Source organism: Sebastes umbrosus, chromosome 12, assembly GCF_015220745.1.
Source record: "Sebastes umbrosus isolate fSebUmb1 chromosome 12, fSebUmb1.pri, whole genome shotgun sequence".
NCBI lineage: Eukaryota > Metazoa > Chordata > Actinopteri > Perciformes > Sebastidae > Sebastes > Sebastes umbrosus.
The window spans coordinates 21,966,467-21,991,799 of NC_051280.1; the positions used below are offsets into that span (position 1 = coordinate 21,966,467).

The window sequence follows — 25,333 nt, forward strand, 5'->3', positions numbered from 1 at the left end:
GGAGTTCTTTCACAATAAACTTCCATGAACAAAGTGTGTGTATGGTGTAAACATATTGATACAGTGACAACAGAAGGACCCCCAATTAATTAACTGGACATATGACACTTCCTCTGTCTGACATTGGCTACTGCTGGCATAAAACCTTCTTGATTGTGTTCATGTTATTTTTTCAATCTTCTAACCTCAACACCACAGCCCGTCAACATCATTATCCCCCAATTTTCTTCTTCTCCTCTACTATCCTCCAGGGAAATAAAGGTCACACAAACAGACTGAAAGGTCACCGCAGCTACAGTCGAGCATCCATCTATTGACAATCACGATTTTAGGGTAAAGGCACACAAAACCCTGCGTAGATGCCAAGGAACAGGTCAGGAATTAACAGATATTTGAGTACAAGTATCAAATGATTGGTTAGATACATATGTCTGAATTGGCTTCCTGATTACTTTATTAATTAATCATTGTTTATTAACTCTGAGTCAGGAGCTGAATGACTCATAACCATAATTAATCATTAGTTACATACATATTAGCCACTATTAGTCACTGCTTATTATAAAAGGGTCAAGGATTTTAATGGTTTTACTCAATCATTAACGAAGGAAACCTCCTGATAAAATGTGCATTCACACACTGCTGATTATTTTAATTACCTCCTCTACCCAGGAATAACAATTGACTCATTTGTATGTGCTCCGTGTACACCGTGTTCATTCAGTATTACGACAGCAGAGGAGCACAAACCCCGCCTTGGGTGCTAAAGTAGAGGAATGACAGTGAAGGTAATGTTCTCTGACACACACACGTGTCGAAAATTCAGCGCCTAGACTCGCCCGAGCCACATCCCTGTATTTGTTCTTTAAGCTGCAGCTCCAGGTACACTGAGGGGAAAACACTCACCTGAGGGCGTGGTGCAGTGAGCTGGGTGGTAGGGCGTGTGTGTGTGTTTCTTTATGACACTGTAGAAACACGTAGCCTTGAGCCACGGATAAAGACACACACACACACACATGCACACACATGCACAGTTTCACAATCATGTTGAACTCCAAACCCGAGAACTTTCACAAGTGCAACACATTAACGCACTTTCCCTGAGCGCTGTTGATTGTGTAAACCTGTAAATATGTTCACAGCAGATCACCTCCAACTTGAGTTATGGCTGATTATGACTCAGTTCAGAGGAATTGATGAAACATGTGTTAGCTGAGAACCCAGAAAGCCTTCAACAAAAACACAGGACAGACAGGACTCAGCAAAAACGACCCAAAATGTCATACTATTCCTTTAATGAAGTTAGAAGGCCACTCTTCTATCTCTCTCTCCCACTAATTAAAACAGCTGCACCTCGTTAACTATACTACTCATGCTTCACTAATTCAACCACCTGTGCAGACTATACAGTATATGCGTGTCTAACCCCGTTCTTCTTCTCTCTCCCCTCTAAGCAGGGCGGCATGGTGGCTCAGTGGCTGGCACCGTTGCACTTCAAAAAGGGGGTCCTGGATTCATACCCCCGGGGTCGATCATGAAGCGCGAAACTAATCGAGATGTTCCCAGACGCTCCAACAACATCACAACATCGTTCGACCTCGTTCATTCCCATGCAATCGACCCCTTTTTCTTCCCTCTCCTCGACCCCAACATCCCCGAACATGACCCTCACCCGATCTTCCCTGAATCCTCTAGCCATTCAAATATAACTACTTTTATGCTATACAAATAGCATGGTTTTTGTTATTGAAAGAGGAAATTATATGTCAATACATCGAACTCACAGCTAATTTCTGCATGAGAAAACATAACACGTTACAGAACTGAATCCACACAACCCACTCGTATTGAAATGCACCCGATTCGACTGTTATCAGGCCATTAAATAGGCGTTATCAGTTGCTATAAGCACCATAGATGTGAGAAATTAGGAGCCTACTACACCTACTACGTTGTAAAAGTGAAAGTGAAACTTTAAAAAAAAAAACTTCTTTAGGTTTAGGCAACAAAACTAAAACTTCTTTAGGTTTAGGTAATAAAACTACAACTTCTTTAGTTTTAGGCAACAAAACTAAAACCTCTTTAGGTTTAGGCAACAAAACTAAAACTTCCCTTCTTTAGGTTTAGGAAATAAAACTACAACTTCTTTAGTTTTAGGCAACAAAACTAAAACCTCTAGGTTTAGGCAACAAAACTAAAACTTCACTTCTTTAGGTTTAGGAAATAAAACTACAACTTCTTTCGGTTTAGGCAACAAAACTAAAACTTCTTTAGGTTTAGGTAATAAAACTACAACTTCTTTAGGTTTAAGCAAAAAAACTAAAACTTCTTTAGGTTTAGGCAACAAAACTACAACTTTTGTGTCCCATCTATGGTCCTCGACCTCCACCCCTTATGGAGTTTCACATTGTCTATACTACATCACCTGACTTCCTCTTCTGTTCCTACTTTCGTAATTACTACGGTCGCTAGAGGTCGCTGTCGTGTTCGTTCATACCTTCTTTACCATGTGAATAGATGATAAAACCTACTAGTGGGTGTAGTAGGCCCCTATTGACCCACTGACTAATTACGCCTATTTTAATAGTCTGACAACAGTCTAATCAGCTGCGAAATAATATAAATCAAACAAAGAGATGTCCTGGTCTAATGCATTTTTATGCATTCTTAACACCACATGAAAGTGTAATACCCATAAAAATCTGGATTTTAATGCTTTAATGTCAGAGGAGCTGTCCTTTATGAGACAGAGTTCTCAGCTCATAGGACGTTGCTGACGTCGTGAACACTGAGAGCATATACGTGTCGTGAGGACGCTGTGTGTATAATGTCCTGCAAAACAGAAAGAAAGCAAAGCCATCAGTTAGCAAGCGAGTGACATTGTGGGGACAAACGTCTGATTTACATTCCCCTATGTAATATCTCTTATTCACAGTATTGATCCTATTTCTCAGTAGAACTTATACTCATGGTTAAAAAATAAAGAGACACAGTGCAAGCCGTAACATATCACTTACCCTTCTTGATGAGTGTATTGATTACAATCAATACGGAGTAATTGATGTTATCTCTTGTCCAGCAGTGCTGTAACACCCTCGGGACAATTGAAACCCCTCTTTGTACATTTATCTTCTGATGGAGGGGTGTGTACAGTTTGTGTGTGTGTGTGTGTGTGTGTGTGTGTGTGTCCCAGCCTTGGCCAGAGGATGTAATGTGAGATGACAGTAGTCATGGGTGAGGTCCCAGTGTCGGCAGGTCCAGGTGTGCTACAAAAAGACGTGAGCTAATCTGAGGGAGGTGAGAAAAGATGACAACCATTCTGTTCAGTTTTCCCCCCGACAGATTCACGTTGGTGGCAGATGTTTGTCTCAACTCATAAAACATCCTTCTCATCAGTCTTTCGCTGATAAAATAATGTGTCTCATTCCATTGAAGTCAGAACGTACTGTATTGTGTTATTACTTTTCCTGTCCTATCAACTCCAATGAAAATGTTGTGTCTTCAACTTGCTTTCGGTCATAAATATCTGCAACATTGAAGTCACATTTCAACTCCCACCACACACAACCTCAACAACAGTACAACTGTAAAGTATATTTGATGAGAGATATTTCAAAAATAATGCCGTGTTGACCAGGCAATAATGACACAAGTTGAGAGCACAGTCTCTGGACTGGCTGGGAAAATATGGGCCAGGTTGTAAATATCGCTCTCCCCGCTCTTTGAGAAAGACAGTAAAGTCCAAATTGCTCCAGTAAAGCGGCTCAGTGGCAAACAGTAAAAGACTGTGACTACTGTGCGTAGCGGCCACATGTCAGGGTGTAGCAGCTGGAAAATAAAACAAGGCTGTGCCGAAATAACTGTTTTTGATTAACTTTTATCTCACACATTTTTATTGTTATTAATTTAATCCAGACTGGAGCTATTGGAGCGATCACTATTGAATTTGCACAAACATTTATGGTTCCTAGAGGATAAATCCTACAGACTTTTCCTCTTGTGCCACCATGAAGTTGACATTTGTGGTGTTGAGTGAAATGTCCCAACAACTGTAAGATTGATTGTAATGAAATTTGATATTGACATTCATCGTCCCTCAGGATGAATTGTAACAACTTTGGTGATCCCATAACTTTTCATCCGGTGCCAACATCAGGTCAAGTTTTTTTAATTTATGGGTTATTAAGAGCCTCAGCTGCACTTTGTCTTTAGTGCTAATAAGCAAATGTTAGTATGTTGACACGCTAAACTAAGATGGTGAACATTAAACCTGCAAAACATCAGCGTGTTAGCGTTTCCATTGTGAACATGTTAGCATGCTGACGTTAGTATTTACCTCAAAGCACCGCTGTGCACAAGTACAGCCTCACAGAGCTGCTAACATGGAAACTATTGGTCATTTAATGTTGTTTGATTTAATAGCAATACTGATAAATCATACTACATGCATCGTCCTTGTATTCGGTGTGATACTTCAAGTATATATAGAAGAATATAGTTATTTCATGAAACAATAGAGTGAATCTAATGCAGAAACATTTAAATATCAGAAGCAAAATATAGCAGAAAAATATTATTGTGATGTCTATGATACATAGTGTAATATGGAAATATTCCAATAAATCTACCACTTCAAATATAGTGCCGCTGTAGGGAACGCACACACATACACACATTGACACACAATACACATACACACATGCACATGCTGTACACACACACACAAGTGCATCCCCATTGTCCATAACTCAGAGCTGTCAGCACAACAAAAGAGCTTCCACCATAATGCCTCGCTTTGGCGCCCAAAGAGAGCTATACATTATAGGGTGGAACTAATTGTTATTTCAGACACACACACACACTGACATACACACACACACTGACATACATGTTGAGCTGTCCTGAGCTGTTTTAATGGCACTTTGAGGATTATGGCTGGGACCTTCGAACTTGTGAGGATTGTTTTAGAAATTCCTCCACCACTCACCCATCGCTTTAGGCTCCACAGAGGGAACTTCCTTCCCTCTGTTTTTGTCCACTGTACTATACTGTGCATTCAACACACACACACACACACACACACACACAGAGCTCTGTTGCTATTGTTGAAAATATCTTTGGTCTGTAGGAAGGAGCGTAGTCAAAGCAGGAAAGCTAAATGTGATGTCTGTCGCTCATCTACTTCTCTGTCCACTTGTTGAAGACAGGACACTCTAATATAAATATCACATATATCACATGATAGTATTGTCTATCAATGACATTAATATCAATATTATTGTGGACTCTGTCCCAGTCTGTAAAATTCTTTGTTTTGGTGAAACCTTTCTGCGATAGATCAAAGAATATGAGGGGGAATTTTTTTCTGAGGAACAATGAAATAAAATACTTGTTCTGATTTCAAGCTTATCTGATCTCCCAGTGAGGCCTATACACACACACACACACACACACACACACACACACACACACATACACATGCAAACACACGCACACACACACACACACACACACACACACACACACACACACAGCTAAAAGGGTATCGCTCTGAGCTGCATAACCGGTTTTCCTCTGGTACAAACACTGTTAGAGAGGGCATTGTGCAGGGCAGTGAGCTCCTGTGTGTGTGTGTGTGTGTGTGTGTGTGTGTGTGTGTGTGTGTGAGTGAGCGTGTGTGTGCGTGTGTGTGTGTGTGTGTGTGTGTGTGTGAGTGTGTGTGCGCAAATCTAACAAGACAACAGAGGCAGACAGTTACCATTTATCAGAGACCTTTTAGCGCTGCCTCGGGCGATGCATGTCGTATACACACACACAACACTGCACACTGCTCTTATTTTGGCAGACTGCTGCAGTTGTTTAGAGTCAGAAAGGGTGTCAAAGGCACAAAGAGACACACAGAAGCCAACGAGATACAGCCAGGAATCAAGGCTATACACATACTGGATGCGTTCCTTATCTGTGGTCTGGGAGCACCAGATCACTCCTCCAAAAAATATTTCCACTTTGTTAAAAAGACCAAAAAGCATTCCTCGCAGTGAAAGGGCCAAGAGGTCAAAAAAGAAAATGTTTCCGCCTTGTAAGTGTCAATCAAGAGGGAACCCTCCCTGCTCCAGTCCGGTGACTCCAGTTTACAAATGCATTCTTGCAGATTAACTGTAACTTGTGACATACATATACTCTATGTGGCCTAAATTGACACGAAAAAAATCCCTCATATAGCCTAGATGTCTACAGGAGCGTGTCAATATGTTGAAATCACCCACCTACAGCTCATATCCTACTGATGTTATACCTCTTGACAGCTGCACCAAGACAGTTTTCTTGACTTTAATCATTGATATCTCCACAGTGGCTGAACAGATTTTTACCATTCAAACTGCATTTGAAATGTATACCTCCCTTTTTTCTTTTGAACTACAAAGACAGCGCTTATCAAATTTCTTACCAACTCAAAACAGAAGAAGAGCAACAGAACAACTTTGAGAAAGACGTAGCTGTGGAACAGTGCAACGTAATTCAATAAGGTTCAATTTACCGTGATTGTACACCTTTATATGCACTGATTACCACAAGAAAGAATAGCATGGTCTACTTGGAGACAAAAACAGATTGCATTGTAAAGAAGATACTGAGAAGAAGAAGAATTTTTGATCAATAATTATATTATTTATTTTATTTTAAATCTTTAAAATCACTAGGAAGACAGGGAATATAGGATCCTGGGAACAAAGGGATGACTCCAACGTGGGCCACTTTGTTCCAGACTGAAATATGCTAACATGCTAAAATAAGATGTTGAAGATGGTAAACATTATACCTGCTTAACATCAGCATGTCAGTATTGTCATTGTGGCTTACATTTAGCCCAGAGTACTGTTAATTCTACATAGGCTACAATCTCACAGAGCCACTAGTATGTCCGTAGTTGTGTTTCACTCAGAGTTTGGCAAATAAAAAAGAGGCAAAATGATAGGCTATAAACAGCCGCTTTCATGCTCACAAGGACAAGGCGTGGCTCTATGTAACTGGACCACGATCTCGACCAAGTGGGAAATAGTGTGTAGTAATTTCAAAGTATTTCCCTCATTTCCTACAGTCCCACGATGAAAAAAACTCCCTATCCCCGTAAGGATGTCCGTGATTTAAGGTGTTTACTCACTCAACTTCACCCTGTAGCTGCATGTCCCGGCACAGTTCAGATAGTTCAGTTTGATTCAACAGACTCAGCTGTTTTTGTTCAGCCTTCAGGTGCTTTGACTAAGTACCCACAGAGACGGTTACTCAGTCAAACTCAGTGCATGCCATTTGTGTATGTGTGTCAGAGAGATCTGCCTCCACAAGTCTAAAAATGATGAACCTCACTTTGTCAATGCCACAATTTGAAAGGTCACCAAGGAAACCAAGAATTCCTGCGGAGCTCCTCAGTGAGATGCCAGGTATGTGTGATATATCACAGTCTCAGTCCCACACACATACAGCGATGTAGGTATGTCCACCTGGAATGTGGGAACTTGGGAGAAACATAACGCTTTCACCTACACACCCAGTGGTTACAGAACAACTTAACACAGTAGACGGTAAATATGTCAACACATACACACACACAGAGAGGTGTCTCGCACATGGTGGAATGAATGAGGAATGCAGATGCAGATGTGAACATCACATGTGACTGTATCGTCAGCACCAGGGGTTCATAAATGTGTTGGTATGTGATACTGTAAAGACAAACCCTCCAAAATGTAGTGTTTTATGGATTGATGGTTGAGCAGAACGCTGTATTTATTTTGAGATAAATCAGTAATATCTTTAATGTCACGTCTGTACAAAATGTCAACAATAACAAACCAGAAAACTGTATGCAGAACAACATTTGGAGGAGATGCAGACTGATTAAACAACTGATCTGATCTGATTCTTTCAAGGCCAAAGTAGAAAAAACATCAGGTTTGACGCAGGATTATAACTCTGAAACAAGACATTTTAGTAGTTCTTAATGTATTTGCCACTTTGGCTTTTAGAGAATGTTGCACCACCTTTTGTCAAATTATTTTAATAATAGAAAATGTTGCAAAATGTGTGGGTCAGACTAATGACCACTTAGTAATTCCCATTTAAATTGATCATTTTGCTGTAAGAGCCATAATAAGAGAAGATTCAAAATTCAAGATTCAAGAGTTTTATTTGTCACGTACTCATACAGGATGTGCAGTGAAATATAAAGTGCTCACGAGATTGTGCAAAACAACATCAACTATACAAATATTTTAAAAATGTAATAAAAATTGTAGGGACAATGGCAATATTTACAGTGAGAGGGGTCTATATACAATATGGAATATAAATATAAGTGTGTGAATAGAATAGTAGAGAGTGTGTGTATGCTCTGTATGTGGCCCTATGTGTGTGTGTGAACGTGTGTGGATAAGGGGGGCAGCATGTGGCGCTTGGTCGGCGCCCTGGAGAGGTCAGAGTTCACAGTCCTGATGGCCTGGGGAAAGAAACTCCGCCTCAGTCTCTCTGTTTTTGCAGTGTGGCTGCAAAGGCGTTTGCCTGACCGCAGCAGCTGGAACAGTCCGATGTTTGGGTGGTGAGGATCCTTCATAATCCTATAGGCTCTGGTTCTGCACCTCCTGGTGCAGAACATGAAGGCATGTTGTGATATAGTATGATATTATGATATATAACATTTTGAAATTCTTGACTATGAGGTGTAAATGTATTTGTTGTTGCTAATGTTAATGTTTCAGTAATTAAAATATATTTTTTTGTTTTACCCAAGACTTTTTTTTTATAGTAAATCGAGTCAGATTTATTTTGTGTCAGAAACTTTAGACAATGCATTTGAATTATGTCAAATGAGCAACATTTGGCTATTAATAATAGGAACTCAGTAGACTATATAAAAAAACAAAAATAATGTTTTGGGCTTATCCAAATGTGTTATGCACCAAATCTGGTGAAGATTATTATTAACATTGCAGGAATGAATAGTGAAAACGCAGTTTTGCAATAAAATGAAAATGCCAGAAAAACCTTTGTAGGTGCCCCATGATGGCACCATTCATACCAGGGATCATAGTCTAACTTTTCACCACATTTCACTGGAATAGTTTTGAAGATACCCTGCCAACGAACAGCCAAACAGGAACGAAAACATAACCTCCTTTTGCGGAGGTAATGATAATCCACAATCATAAGCAATAGAAGCATATCACATTTTTCTAAATATTGGATGTGTTATTTCAAGATTGAATACCAAACAACAGGCGTGGATTCGAAGGAGATCTGCAGAGGGAGAGTAGAGAGCAGGAATGAGTCCCAACATGCAGGAAAGGAACGAGAGAATTCATGACCACAATCCAACACCTCACCCCGCCACTCCCTGCTCCTCCCTAAAGCGTACCCTCTTACCCACCTCTACTCCCACTAATGTTTACCTTCTGCTCTCTGCATTCACTTTCTCTGTTTCTCGCTGACAAACCTCATATCTTTTCATATTTGTTTTGCTTTTTTTTTTTTTACTGTGTTGTATCTTGCTTTTTGGTTTTACTGATGCATCTTGTCCTTTGCACTATCCCCTTTGCTGCTGTACACTGCACATTTCCCCACTGCGGGACTAATAAAGGAATATCTTATCTTGTGTTTATGCTTCAAATTTAACTGAATCATATGCTGGTTTACATGACTCCTTTCCTGATTCACCGGAAGCTCACACTCCTTCAGCCACACACATACACCACACCCTGCCCTAAAATCAAAAGTATTGCTTCATCAAATAACCCAAGATACAATAAAGATTCAGTTCAGTGTGTTTTAGGAGGTCTTTCTTTACGGTTTAAAATTCAGATTTTGTCCCTCTAGTTTAATAAAAGCTGAATAAATACACAAGTATAATCCTTATCATCATAATGTCTTACATCATATGAAATCATTATATGTGAATCATTTCCTGGCTGGACATGACCAGACTTCTGATTAGCTGCTCTACCTTTATTTGTCTAATCCTTCCTGCCCCACCCACAAACTGGCACTGACATGAGCACAGAAACAAACACACACACACAGCATATTGGCAGGAAGTGAAAACACACCCAGTGGGCTGGAATCCAATTTCTCCGCCTATGTATTTTTTTTTTTTATCCCTCTGAGGCATCTTCACTTCACCACACTCTCTTCAGTTACAGACGCATTGAGAAGTATCATTACAAAAACATAAATTTCCCCACAAAGCATTATGGACAGATGAACTCTTTGAGGACTTGATAATGTTGTAGGAGAAGCGTTTAATCACTCACATACTGCACACTGTAATCTAACTTCTGAGTCAATTAACAAACCTGTAATTTGAGTTTAGTGAGAAATGTCCCTGTTACTGTAAAAAGAACAAGGGCTGGTGAGATAGAGAGAGAAAGAACCATGTGAGATATTGGATCAAATCTTTTTATTTATCAAATCCACCTGTGGACAAACGATATAGAGATGAATTTGACAACTAGAACAAAAGGATGATGCTGCGAGAGGAATTTACAACCCCCGAGCAGCATTTTTGCCCTCTAGTTTTTAGTTTTATACATAGAGAACTGAACCAATCTGTCATGATTAGGAACCTGGTGATACTATGAAAAACTATTGTCAGGTTGGGCAGTTAAATTAAATCAGCCTCAGGCCCTGGGAGTAGACGTTCAACAGCGATTCATTATCGAGACTTGGTTTAGATTAATCTAACAGTGCTTTCCACTTATGGTTATGGGCCACAGACAGATGTGGTGTGTTGGGAGTGACAGGAGGGAGGATGTGAAGCCTGTGCTTGCTACAGCATGCTCAAAGTACAGTTAATTAAAGTGTGTGCTGCCATCTACTGGCTGTACCTGACGACACAGTATGTCACTTAACCAAGAGACACATTTCCACTCACAGAATTGACAAAATATCTAATATGAACAAAAGGTTTTGAGCACATGAACATAACTACTGCTGAGCTCGTATTCAGGGCCATAGTCAACACTGAGGACGCTGAGGTCATGTCCTCTGTAATGTTTCTGGGGCGTTTAATTACTGACATGAAGACGATTGTGTCGTAAAGTTACATAAATATTAGAAGTTTTTTTTAAGGATGATTCAAATATTATTTTACTTATTAAAATTTGATTGTTTTTTGGCAACTGAACTCACTCCAACTAAATATGCAGATACTGTGTGTGTAATAATCCCTAGTTAAGAATTAAAAGCAAAATAAGAACATTTATTTCACTTTTTATACACTTTAGAGGTAGAAACTACACGCTCGTTTTAAATACGCCTGGCTGAATAACCATTCAAGTTCTTGCAGTAGTGTTTTCTCAGGTAGTTTGAGGTAAAGAGATTTCTAACAGCTGATGTGAGGGTCAGCTGTTAGACCCTGTTCAGACCTGGCATTAAAATGCGTTTTGGGTGATCCGATCACAAGTGGACACCTGACATTAGAATGCGTCTCCACATGTGTCTCCAGTGACCACTTGTGATCAGATCTCACTTCCCCGCCCTATATGCAAATAATCACGTAGTAAACACACGGCTAATACAGCGGATGTTGTGACCTAATATTACATGAATGTCAGTAGTAATATCCTACATATTCGTAAATTTTGATACATTTTATTAACCTCCGTGCCGACGCAACAGTGGGGTACAGAGAGGGATGGGAGCGAGCGAGCGGAAAGGCTGGTGGGTGTCAGGTCTGTGCAAAGCACTAGAACATATACACCCACACATCACAAACAGTATGAAACAATGCAATTCCCGTGCCTAGTCTGTAGATATGTAGTCAATTGATATTGTACGGACAGGATACAGAAGCCATTTCCATGCCGCGAGGCTCACGTCTGCCTGTCTATTCACCTGAGGACGCAGAAACCTTGCGGATCCAAGCGGGATGTCGGTTGAGTAGGTGGGCCTTCAGTGTGGCCCAGGACACATTTGCGTACACACTGTTAAAAGAATGTGGCCATATGCGACCCAGACCACCTCTGAATGTGGTCTGAGCGATCGGCTCACTATGCGTCCTCAGTGCGTCTTGTGTGCATTCACATCTGTACTTAGAGCTGTCCACTTGTGATTGGATCACCCAGGACGCATGTTAATGCCAGGTCTGAACAGGGCCTCTGATTCCTTCAGGTTACAGATTGCTCTCTTCTGGCAGTTTGGTGAGAATATCCACTCCGTCAGATGTGATGGCCACCGTGTGTTCAAACTGAGCCGACCTGCATGAATGTCAATTAAGAAAACACATGTAAGGTTTAAAGGAATAGTTCAACATGTGGGGAAATATGCTTTTTTGTGAGTTTGGAGTGTGAGAGAAGATTGATCCCACTCTTAAGTCTGTGTGTAAGTATGGAACTGGAGCTAGGAAGCAGTTAGCTTAGCTTAGCTTAGCATGAAGACTGGAAGCAGGGGGAAACATCTATCTTGACTCTCTCCAAAGTTTAAGAAATAGACCTAACAGCACAACTAAAGCGTAGATAGAACTACGTTTTGTGGCTTTTACGTGCTCAATTGATTCTAGCATTTAGTCGGGAAAAACGTTTTGCTAACAAACACACAGCCAAGATATTCCTGGTTGTCCGCCACGTACCTTTTATCGTCTGCAGACACCGCGGTCCACTTGTCCCTCAGGATTCTAAACTCTGCAGAACCCTCCATCAGTATGGGCTCTACAAACAAACACACAATATCAGCCCCACGCTCGTACACAGTGGCATCTTAAATGTGCACGCAAATTGAAAAAGATAACTTACCTATTGTGAAAGACATCCCTTCATCCATGGTCATGTCATTATCATTAGCTGAAAATAAAGAGAAAAAGAGGATTCTCTTCATTAATTATTAAAAGACCATACAAACACACATGTGATGCACACAAGGGCAGGTGCTCCTGACTACAGACCCAAACTTACCATGGTGCCAGATCTCAGGATGGCAATGAAAGTAGGAACCTATTCCATGTCCAATGAAATAAGGACACACTTGGAAGCCACCGGCATGGGCGATTTCACTGCCAGAAGAACAAAAAACATTAGTTGACATATTAGAAACAGCAAATGTGATTTTATGGTAGGTATGTATTTTGTAGGTATGTATTTTACATGTGTATACATTGTGTGTATATTTAGCGCACCTGATAGTGTTTCCTATAACACAGAGCTGTGCGCCCGGCTTGCAGGCAGCGATGGCCTCATCTCGGCAGCGCCTGGCAGTTTCCACCAATCGCTGCCCATCCTCATCCACCTGGCCAATCAAGAAGGTTTCTGAGGTGTCACCATGGTAACCATCCAAATACACCTATTGTGAATAGGCAGAAGTCAGTGATGGGAGCAGTGTTTTCCTGTGTTTGTGCGTCTGTATGAGGCATCAACTCACAGTGACATCAACGTTGATGATATCGCCGTCTTGAAGTTGACGACTGCAGGACACAGGCATAAACAATAATAAATAATGAATAAATAATGAATGGTGCATACACAGAGAATCCCTTACACTTTCAATAATGTACAACTGAATGAGTGAATGTCCAGCCCATTTACCTGTCAGGTATGCCATGGCAGACCACGTTGTTCACAGATGTACAGACTGACTTGGGGAAACCCCCGTATCTGAGAGGGGATGGGTAGGCGTTGTGCTTGATTGTCTCCTGGTGCACGATGAAGTCTATTTCATCTGTGGTCATACCAACCTGGAAGTCACAGGTCAAAACTATTATGTTGTTTTTGATGACATGGAAACACAAACATTACTTGTAATGATTGGGTGCTTACAACGCTCAAAATTAAGGATGTCCCGTTGTCCCGGGGACAATAAAAATAGCACCTAGGGACACACAGTAGAGAGACTTAGAATTACAAATGAGGTTATTACATTAAATGTGCCATGGAATATATATCATTTTAATTGTTAGGTATGAAAAATGCGAGGTGGCACCGCCCAGCACAAGCTCTATGCTACGTGCTTACACACACAAAATCAATCATAGAGAGAGATCCTCACTGAAAATTCAACTCTCTCTATACTTCCACATTCAGTTTTCACAACTCAAATTCCATTCTTGTAATTCAATTTCAGTACAGTATACCGAGACACACATCCGGTCGTTGAGGAAGTGCAATCGAGTGCAGATTCACAGAACTCTGGTCCGTGTACGTTTTTGATAGTTTTTATATTGGATTAAATCCAAAGTGTCAGAAACGAAAAAAAAACTATTTTTCGTTTAGTCCTGCCGGAGGTCACAGCGGACTGGTGGCCAACGGCAGAGAGGACAGTTAAAAGTAGAATTCGGGACAGTTGCGGGACACTTAGGAAAAAAGTGGAGAAGCCCTGACTGCTTACCCTCAGACTGCGTCCAGCTAGAAGCAGTACATGTCTGGCTAGCTGACATGCTCTGGAAAGGCCTTCGATCTGCTCTTGGTATTTGATCTCTATGTAGTCGGGCCATTCTGGGAGCAGTCCAGTGCCTACATAGTCAGGCCGCACAATGTGCTACAGTCAGGGAAGAGAGGAAAGACAGGATACGAAGGGTGGGTCATATTGTTGTGCCAAGGCTTCATATTAAAACAGAGTAATTATTTAGAGATGGAGACCAAACTACAATATAAAATTAGCTGACTTGCCTGAGCAGGGCTGTAAAAACATGAGGTACTGTACCTTGGGTACTGCACAGGCCGGCCTAACAGTAGCTGGGCGAACTACACTGTGAGAACTTTTCCACTTCCTCCAGAAGAAGTGCCGATGTTGCTGACACAGTAGGGCTGTGGGGGGACCACAGCTTCTTAAACAACAAAGTCTCCGCAGGAAACCACCTAGTCCTGGAGAAAAGGAAAGCAACACAGTGAAGAAGACGTCTGGGATCCCCCGCTAATGTGTGTCCAACCATAGCCGATGAGCACCTCCTCAAATATGAAACTACATGGGGTGTCCTGGTGACCTCGAGGTTTAATTCACTGACAAGGTAATCGCAACATTCCCAGTTTGAGTCTGGCCGGGGAACTTTATTGCATGTAATCCCTTTATTAAACTATACGGTAAAGGCACAAAATAATATGGGAATAAACTAAAATAATATACGTCACTACAAGTCAGGGCTACAGGTATTACATGAAGACCACAAGCTGCTTTGTTTGATTGTATACATTTCTATTGCCAGTACTGGTCTCTGATGCTGAATATTGAGCAGTTTATGACATATCTATCTAACCTTGCCACACAACAAACTTGCACACATAACAAAACAGTCAGTGCACCATCATTTCTATTCAAAATGAATTATGCTATGTATGTTAATGAATACACATTAACATCTAATATTATGATATATTAATTACATAAAAACTTTATTATTCCAGCATAGGAGTGCTGGTTGGTATCTGGGCAAATGTACAGTCTGCTGTGTACACTGGGAACTTTAAATAAGCAGTTCATAAGGGTGAGGGTATGCAAGATACACTCAGTGGCCACTTTATTAGGTACACCTGTATGCAATCCAAACAACTGTTCTGTCTTTTATGATGTTTTAGAACTGAGGTTATAGTTAATGGTGATGTTGTACTGCACTGCTTCATATTCAGAGGTATTGGATGTGAAATCAGTCCATTACACACAAGGGACACACAGGTTAGCACAGGGGTCAGCAACCTTTACTATCAAAATAGCCATTTTAGGCAAAAATAATAAAAAAATATCTTTCTGGAGCTGGAAAACATTTGAGCATTTTGATGAAGGTAACACAGCTTATAGTCCAAGTTTATAGTATATAGGTCTAATGCAGTGAGGGCCAAAGAGCAAATGTACTACGGAGTATTAGGGCCACATTGAGGGAAAAAACATCTGAGATTTACAGAATAAAGTCATGAATTTACGAGAAAAAAGTCGTAATATTACGAAAATGAAGTCATAACTTTACGAGTAAAAAATAAAATAACACTTAAAATTACTACTTTATAATATTGTAACTTTATTCTCGTAATATTATGACTTTATTCCTGTTAAATTATGACTTTATTCTCGTTATATTATGACTTTATTCTTGTTATATTATGACTTTATTCTCGTTATATTACGACTATATTATGACTTTATTCTCATAATATTATGACTTTATTCTCGTTAAATTATGACTTTATTCTCGTAATATCATGACTTTATTCTTGTTAAATTATGACTTTATTCTCGTTATATTATGACTTTATTCTTGTAATATTATGGCTTTATTCTCATAATATTATGACTTTATTCTCGTTATATTATGACTTTATTCTCATAATATTATGACTTTATTCTCGTTAAACTATGACTTTATTCTCATAATATCTTGACTTTATTCTCGTTAAACTATGACTTTATTCTCATAATATTATGACTTTATTTTCGTTAAATTATGACTTATTCTCATAATATTATGACTTTATTCTCGGTAAATTATGACTTTATACTTGTAATATCATGACTTTATTCTCGTTAAACTATGACTTTATTCTCATAATATTATGACTTTATTTTCATAATATCTTGACTTTATTCTCGTTAAACTATGACTTTATTCTCATAATATTATGACTTTATTTTCGTTAAATTATGACTTATTCTCATAATATTATGACTTTATTCTCGGTAAATTATGACTTTATACTTGTAATATCATGACTTTATTCTCGTTAAACTATGATTTTATTCTCATAATATTATGACTTTATTCTCATAATATCTTGACTTTATTCTCATAATATCTTGACTTTATTCTCGTTAAACTATGACTTTATTCTCATAATATTATGACTTTATTCTCGTTATATTATGACTTTATTTTCATAATATCTTGACTTTATTCTCATAATATTATGACTTTATTCTCGTTATATTATGACTTTATTCTCGTAATATTATGACTTTATTCTCGTAATATTATGACTTTATTTTCATAATATTATGATTTTATTCTCATAAACTGTTAGCAATAGCTAACAGCAGTTGTGACAAACACCGCCCATTCACTTACTAAACACCAGAGCTGCTGCCATGTTTGAATGTATTTGTTATATAAGTGTTTGTTCTTAAGATACGCAGGGACCCGGGGGTCCGAGCAGCCCTAGTATCGGCTGTCTATCTGAGTATGGACAGAGTTTAGCTCAGTACCTGCTGATCTTGTTGCTAGTCTTGTAGAACAGGGCGCCGCCATGGAGCTTTATCGGTGGTCACGTGGTGTGTGGAGGTCACGTGATGCATGACGGGAAATATTACACCGGAAGTTTACATCCATGGTTTACGTTCACGCGGTAGCTCAGCTGGTAGAGCAGGCGCACCGTGTATCAGGGCAGAGTCATCACCCCTCTCTCAATACTATCTCTGACTAGATCAATCAATCAATCAAATAAAAAGGCATAAAAGCTTAAAAAATAGTCTTAAAAAAAGAAGAAGTTCACAACAAATGTAGTCTCTTGCACGTGTCATTTTTATTTCATTTTTTATTTATTTATTTCCTTATTTATATGTTTATATATATATAGTATAGTACAGTTACCCTGCACTATACTCATTTTTTAACAGTTTTCTTCATCTCCTTGTATTTTTATATCTGATATATTTTTTTGTTCTTTGTACTTTGCACTACTTACTTTACATGTTTTGCAGTTACTATCTATCTATCTATCTATATACATATATCTCTCTCTATATATAGAGAGAGATATATGTATAGAGAGAGAGATATATATACATACATACATACATACATACAAATATACATACAGACATACATACATATATATATATATATATATATATATATCAATGTAAAAGCAGAAATATTGAAATATTTGAATATTACTATAAATGCCTAAGCAGCCTTTTAATGGAAGGGTAGCCACATTAACCCGGTAGGAGAGAAGAAGTATATAATAGAAGTATGTGATCCCATTTTGGTCTGACTCCATGGACCTACCTCTTGATACAGTTGATACTTGGCAATCATCGGATGTAATGGTAACACGGTGAAAAAAACAAATATTGATTGCCATCACAGCTTCAGTGACAAATTGGAACCTGCATGTCTGTTTTCATCCTCAAGAATTTCTATTAACTGAGAAGACCACACATTATATCTGTTTATAAATCAATTAGCTTGTAAATGAGGTAAATAAAGAATTCAATTATTCAGGCAAGTCCAAAAATGTTCCCATACACATCTCTGGGGCTTGGTGTTTATCAGTAGCAGAAAAAAAAGATAAATAGTGATGTGTTTACATGCACATACATTAACCACAAAATAAAATAAAATAAAATACCAACTATTTAGTCCACCAACTGTAGTAGCTTATTTATATATTTCGAAAAAATGCAGATAAAAACAGACTTTTAATATGATGCTTTGGCCCCAAATGTATTGTGTATCTCTTGGTTTGTGGTCATTTGATTAATTGCAAATGACTTTGATATTGGCACAACCAAAGCACAAACAAACTCAAATGATAATGGGCTTTCAAGTAGATTCTGCATTGTTATCTGTCTTGTCAGCCTGTGTAAAAATGTACATGATGCATATTCTTAGTTAACTTTTTGTTTAACCAAATTACACCAATCAATGGGTCAATACAGAGGCCCACAGATTACTTTTGCCCCAGTGCCCCTCTACCGGCTTAATCTGGTTATCCTGTTTAGGCATTAATTGTAACATTACACAAACTTGTGTAATTGTACTTAAAAAATGCAGATACAAGTGTAGAAGTATCCTTTAAGAGCAGCTCTCAAGTAATGACATGATTAATCATATGTATAAAAAGAGAAGAATAGCCAAGAGACGATTTAACCTACATCTGCCCAATTGTTCATTTTTGATCACTTGAGTTCAATGTTAAGGTTAATTCTATTTGGGTGAATCCCTATAATTTGCTTCACAAGTGAAAAACACAAAAATCGATGATATTTAAATATATAAAACATGATGAAAGAATAACAAATTGGCTGAAAGTAAAGAAAACCAAAGTGGTGCAGGAAAGAAATTCTGCTGCTGGTAAATGAGGTGAATCAGAGAAAGCAGGTACTGAAGAGAATTTTTTAATTATTATTATTATCCACAGCAGAAAATTAAACTTCTGCCCAGTGAATTTCATCATGCCATTCACATCGTCCATATCCTCATTGAAAAAAAACAAAACTAAAATATCAAAACCAATACATTATCTGTCATTTGAATTCATGTTTTTTATTTATTTTTTTATAAACATATTATTATGTTTGCTTATCAGCCTATCACAGGCTGAAACATAGAGACAGACAACTATACAATACAACTGTACAGACTGTGGGAGGAAACCGGAGCACCCGGAGTAAACCCACCCTGAACAGGTTGCCAGCCTATCATAGGCTGACACATAGAGAAAGACAACTATACAATACAACTGTACAGACTGTGGGAGGAAACCGGAGCACCCGGAGTAAACCCACCCTGAACAGGTTGCCAGCCTATCACAGGCTGACACATAGAGACAGACAACTATACAATACAATACAATACAACTGTATAGACTGTGGGAGGAAGCCGGAGCACCCGGAGTAAACCCACCCTGAACAGGTTGCCAGCCTATCACAGGCTGACACTTAGGCCCTGTTCACACCTGGTATTAACATGCGTCCTCAGTGATCCGATCATAAGTGAACAGCTTTAAGTACATCTGTTCACACCTGGCATTAAAATGCGTCTCTACATGCGTCTTCAGTGGCCACTTGTGATCCGATCTCACTTCCCCGCCCCATATGCAAATGAACACGTAGTAAACACATGGCTAATACAAATTTATAACCACCCTGAACACGTTGCCAGCCTATCACAGGCTGACACATAGAGACAGACAATTATACAATACAATACAACTGTACAGACTGTGGGAGGAAACTGGAGCACCCGGAGTATACCCACTTCTGAACAGGTTGCCAGCCTATCACAGACTGACACAGAGACAGACAACTATACAATACAACACAACTGTACAGACTGTGGGAGGAAATGCTCACATTTTCACCTATGGTCAATTTAAAGCCAACAATTAACCTGCATGTTTTTGGACTTTGGGAGGAAACCGGAGCACCCGGAGAAAACCCACGCTAATCCTCTCCTCCAGAGGCAATTTAAGTGCACTTCTCATAGAGGTAAATTATCCCATGTCTGTAGATGTCAGCTGGCATGTGTCCTGATACGACTGATATGCGATCACCGTCAGCCTTGATGGTAGTACCCTTCATAGGATCAGAAAACAAATAGGACCACATGTGCCCGGAGTCTTCGTCACTGTCTCTCTGACAAATTACAGAGGACAGGGAGTAGACCTGTGTTTTGTTTTCTCCAACAGGAATTACTATGTGAGGAGTTGGATCCACGGGGTCTCTGAGTACCGTGCACAAAGCATTTTCCGCTCGAGACAGATTCAGGGTGAGAATGTCAGGGACGTTATCCCACACTTCTTGTCTCTCTGCTGCGGAGCCACATGCGTCACAGTATCTTGCACCCTGGCCTTCTTTGATAGCATGTCTGAGAAGAGAGGCAGTTGAACCATACAGACATGGTGAAGGTAGAAAATAAATGCTGCCCAGGTTCGTGGTGCATTTACAACAGGTTCTTTTACATTCTTCACACTTGCATTCCTCTGTCACCTGAGTAGTTGTTCGTACCCCACAGTCATTTAACCAAGCCAGCACATGTTGTAATAAATCCAGTGGATCAATAGTCTGTGAAAAGCACGATGACGGCACTCTGTAGCTCAATTCTGCCAAAATCTCAGCGAGTTCTGATAGAATGAAACTCCTCCCTGGGTTGTGGAGGGCTTCCAAAAACAGTCTCACAAATGCTGGTGATGTTGAGAGTTGTGTCAAATACTCTGGTTGTAGTTTCATCAATTTCTCCCGCACAACTTTCAGGTTTAGTGCAGCTTGCAATGTTGCATTCATGCAAAAATGGTTGTATCTGTTTGGAAATTTGCAGATCTCATTGCTGATTCTTGAGTCGGCCTCTGATTCTCTGGTGATATGGTCAGTGGTACCAGCAGGTGGGAGGATTTCTTCATCTCCAATGTTCAACTCGTCGTAACTGATTTCTTGAACTGAACTGATATCTTCCATTTGTGGTGCAGGAACAGCTGCACATTCTCCAGCAGTGCTTGTTCTTGGGTCGGCCTCTGATTCTCTGGTGAGATGGTCAGTGGTACCAGCAGGTGGGAGGATTTCTTCATCTCCAATGTTCAACTCATTGTAACTGATTTCTTGAACTGAACTGATTTCTTCCATTTGTGGTGCAGGAACAGCTGCACATTCTCCAGCAGTGCTGGTTCTTGGGTCGGCCTCTGATTCTCTGGTGATATGGTCAGTGGTACCAGCAGGTGGGAGGATTTCTTCATCTCCAATGTTCAACTCTTCGTAACTGATTTCTTGAACTGAACTGATATCTTCCATTTGTGGTGCAGGAACAGCTGCACATTCTCCAGCAGTGCTGGTTCTTGGGTCGGCCTCTGATTCTCTGGTGATATGGTCAGTGGTACCAGCAGGTGGGAGGATTTCTTCATTTCCAATGCTCAACTCATTGTAACTGATTTCTTGAACTGAACTGATTTCTTCCATTTGTGGTGCAGGAACAGCTGCACATTCTCCAGCAGTGCTGGTTCTTGGGTCGGCCTCTGATTCTCTGGTGATATGGTCAGTGGTACCAGCAGGTGGGAGGATTTCTTCATTTCCAATGCTCAACTCATTGTAACTGATTTCTTGAACTGAACTGATTTCTTCCATTTGTGGTGCAGGAACAGCTGCACATTCTCCAGCAGTGCTGATGCTTGAGTCGGCCTCTGAGTCTCTGGTGATATAGTCAGTGGGACAGGCAGGTGAAGTGATTTCTTTATCTCCAATGCTAAACTCGTCATAACTTCTATCTGGAACTGAACTGATTTGTTCCATTTCTTCATCTCCACTGCTGTCATCTTTACTGAGGTATGGCTCAAGGAGCCTTCTGACAGTTTTAGTGACAATAGCACCCACAAGAAAACCCAGACCTAGAAACATTATGCTGAGAGAGTTTGTCTAAATTTGTGAAACTCAGGGGGAATAAAAAACTGTTCTTTCCGTGATCGAACAGTCCTGTTTGGTTTGGTTTGGTCTTGATATTGCCAATATCCAGATCAAGTTGATGTCGTTAATGTGATACACAAGTTTGTGTCTGTGTGAGTGGTGGGAAAATGGAGATTGGCAACAAAATGCTTTAAGCCATTGATTCAATTCCATTTATCTGGAATTCCTCCTTTGATGTGGAACTCGTCCTTTGTGTCATCAACTGTGACGTCATAATGTTCTGGAATGGAACGGATTTCTGTGCAGCATCATCACAGAGAAACGTTACCGGGGCAACCGCTCCTCCTCCCCCACGGTCACAACAACAAGCTAACGTTAGCTAACGTTTGTTTACATTTGTATTGGACATAATCAGCAATGTTGTATTGACATTTGGCGACTGAGGGCTAACCGCTAACGTTAGCCAGCAACCAGCAACACAAGACAATCTAATAACTCAAGTCTTATACCTCATATGTGATAGTGGTATCTGATCGGACTCTGCAGGGGTCTGTTACAGTCAACAAGAATGTACAAACAATGTGACATCTATGTTGATTACAACCAGCTGTGACCGGCTCATATTGATTGAACTGAAGATGAATTAAGACAGTAAAAGACAGCACTCATGATGATGTAAGGCAGTAGTCTAAATCAGCCACCAGGTGTCGCTGTAATTCCCATCCAGAATTGAGCAATTATCCATGTTTGTCTGTTACAGGACACAGTAGTTATGAAATGCAGTGACGTGTGGGACGCCATTTTTTCTTGTTTACTTTGCTTTCACTGCTTCATAAGGTAAGCATGGCGGCCCGCATCATCGTAAAATATATTAATTAAAAACACCCTTCCAGTTAATCTGTTCAACTAAAGTGATAATTAAGATGTTGTCTTTCACTTTGGCGTGTGTTGGAAAAGTGAGAAGATATGTTTTATATGTAAATAGTGGGCGTAATGTTGGCTTGTTACTGTGTACGAGCAGAGCGCCCTCTCGGGGGAGGAGAACATAGTGCAGGCTGGAGAATTATCCTGTTTAGTTATTGTCTGATATCTGTCTTATTGTTTCATTTAAATTATTTTCACGTTAGATCTTATGTTAAGAGTGCCTTATATCATTTTATGTGTTGTAATTTACTTTCAGTGTTAGATTATTATTTTTCTCTGTTTACTTTTGTACTAGAATATATTTTCCTCATGGAGGTTTACTTTGCTTTCACTGCTTCATAAAGTTGTGGACCAACAGTTGAGATGACAGCCGATGTTGTGGACGAATAAAGTGTTCCCGGTCTCGACCACAATCCAGAACTCCTGTGACGGTGTTTCCTTTTCTCTGCACCATAACCCATCACACAATAAACACAACGCAGAGTCCCAGGGTGTGCAGAGAGGCTCCAGCACGTGGGTTACATATATATACATACATACATACATATATATACATACATACATACATACATACATACATACATACATACATATACATACATACATACATACATACATATATATATATATAAAACACCGACACGCACTATCAAACTTGGTCATCAATGTAAAAGCAGAAATATTGAAATACCATATTTAGTTGAATATTACTATTAATGCCTAAGCAGCATTTTAATGGGAGAGTGGCCACATTAACATTAACATTAAGAGAAGAAGTATATAATAGATGTATGTGATCCCATTTTGGTCTGACTCCATGGGCCTACCTCTTGCTACTGTTGATACTTGGCAATCATCGGATGTAATGGTAACACGGTGAAAAAAACAAATATTTATTGCCATCACAGCTTCAGTGAAAAATTGGAATCTGCATGTCTGTTTTCATCCTGAAGAATTTCTATTAACTGAGAAGACCACACGTTATATCTGTTTATGAATCAATTAGCTTGCAAATGAGGCAAATGAAGAATTCAATTATTCAGGGAAGTCCAAAAATGTTCCCATACACATCTCTGGGGCTTGGTGTTTATCAGTAGCAGAAAAAAAGATAAATAGTTATATGTTTACATGCACATACATTAACCACAAAATAAAATAAAATAAAATACCAACTATTTAGTCCACCAACTGTAGTAGCTTATTTATATATTTCAAAAATGCAGATAAAAACAGTCTTTTAATATGATGCTTTGGCCCCAAATGTATTGTGTATCTCTTGGTTTGTGGTCATTTGATTAATTGCAAATGACTTTGATATTGGCACAACCAAAGCACAAACAAACTCAAATGATAATGGGCTTTCAAGTAGATTCTGCATTGTTATCTGTCTTGTCAGCTTGTGCAAAAATGTACATGATGTATATTCTTAGTTAACTTTTTGTTTAACCAAATTACACCAATCAATGGATCAGTACAGAGGCCCACAGATTACTTTTGCCCCAGTGCCCCTCTACCGGCTTAATCTGGTTATGCTGTTTAGGCATTAATTGTAACATTACACAAACTTGTGTAATTGTACTTAAAAAATGCAGATACAAGTGTAGAAGTATCCTTTAACCCTCCTGTTACCTTCAAATTTACTAACATCTTTTATCCTTGGGGTCAATTTGACCCCAGCAATTTAAAACTCCAGAAAATGATTATAATTAAAATTGTTACCCAAGTTTATGTGTCAGGTACTTTATGTTTGTTTGTTGACTACCTAAACAGCCCTTTAAATAAAACAAAATTTGTCATCTCAAGTATATGCTTTTCGATTGATGGTGTTATGAAGAGCTCAAATGCTGATTTTATGTCTTGGACATGGCTGACAGCGTATCTGGTGGGGCCTGGAACCATTTTGATGACATTAGCAGCACTAAGTCTACCCTGTTGTTTAAGTGGGGAGACGGACCATAATAACTTTCCATTTTTGGAAGGTAGTGTGTTTGCTGGTGGTTGAGAGACAACAAGAGGGTCAACACTAAGGGTCTCATTCTCATCAGAGGAGGATGCCTCATAATCAGGGTCCTCCTCAACATCATCCTCTGTCTCAGACACATTCTCCTCTATGTCACTTTCATGGTCAAAGAGATGTGACAACACCTCATTGACAGAAAACCTTTCCTTAGAAGTCATTTACAGTTGAGAGAGAGCAGAAAGAGAGAGCACACAGAGCACCAAGAGAAATGGTTCAGAAGGCTGCTGTGCAAGCTTTTATATGTTTGCACCACCCCTATGTTGTGTGAAGTATCAATATCTTCACGGGAACCATATTTTGCCGCCCCCGCAGCGT

The 25,333-nt window shown here is 39.5% G+C and overlaps 1 protein-coding gene and 2 long non-coding RNA genes across 5 annotated transcripts; 1 reads left to right on the forward strand and 2 right to left on the reverse strand.

Moving 5' to 3' along the window:
* Positions 1–10,269: 10,269 nt before the first annotated feature.
* LOC119498563 lies at positions 10,270–11,554 on the reverse strand. Its single transcript, XR_005209132.1, has 2 exons — positions 11,460–11,554; positions 10,270–11,414 (listed from the first exon to the last, which is right to left on the reverse strand). It is a non-coding gene; the product is annotated as an uncharacterized LOC119498563 (long non-coding RNA).
* A 2-nt stretch (positions 11,555–11,556) lies between these two features.
* On the reverse strand, positions 11,557–17,314 carry metap1d (methionyl aminopeptidase type 1D (mitochondrial)). 2 transcript variants are annotated; one of them, XM_037787545.1, is made up of 10 exons: positions 17,164–17,314; positions 14,680–14,840; positions 14,365–14,514; positions 13,566–13,714; positions 13,402–13,444; positions 13,160–13,269; positions 12,939–13,036; positions 12,780–12,827; positions 12,617–12,695; positions 11,557–12,245 (listed from the first exon to the last, which is right to left on the reverse strand). In XM_037787545.1, the coding sequence occupies exons 1-10, from the start codon at positions 17,204–17,206 to the stop codon at positions 12,161–12,163; spliced, it is 966 nt and encodes a 321-aa protein (XP_037643473.1). In that variant the 5' UTR covers positions 17,207–17,314; the 3' UTR covers positions 11,557–12,160. The 2 variants fall into 2 exon arrangements, with proteins under 2 accessions (XP_037643473.1, XP_037643472.1); XM_037787544.1 differs by having other exon boundaries at positions 13,160–13,323; positions 17,164–17,313.
* Positions 17,315–19,483: 2,169 nt separating this feature from the next.
* On the forward strand, positions 19,484–23,408 carry LOC119498561. Of its 2 annotated transcripts, XR_005209130.1 has the most exons (4): positions 19,484–19,597; positions 19,953–22,749; positions 22,835–22,883; positions 23,314–23,400. It is a non-coding gene; the product is annotated as an uncharacterized LOC119498561 (long non-coding RNA). The 2 variants fall into 2 exon arrangements; XR_005209129.1 differs by having other exon boundaries at positions 22,835–23,408.
* Positions 23,409–25,333: the final 1,925 nt, after the last annotated feature.

Coding starts and splice junctions, on each gene's coding strand:
- metap1d (XM_037787544.1), bottom strand. CDS start 17,206: ATGGCGGCGCCCTGTTCTACAAGACTAGCAACAAGATCAGCAG. Junction 12,828..12,938: donor TCCTGAGATCTGGCACCATG/GTAAGTTTGGGT, acceptor CTTTATTTTCAG/CTAATGATAATGACATGACC. Junction 12,696..12,779: donor AGGGATGTCTTTCACAATAG/GTAAGTTATCTT, acceptor GTTTGTTTGTAG/AGCCCATACTGATGGAGGGT.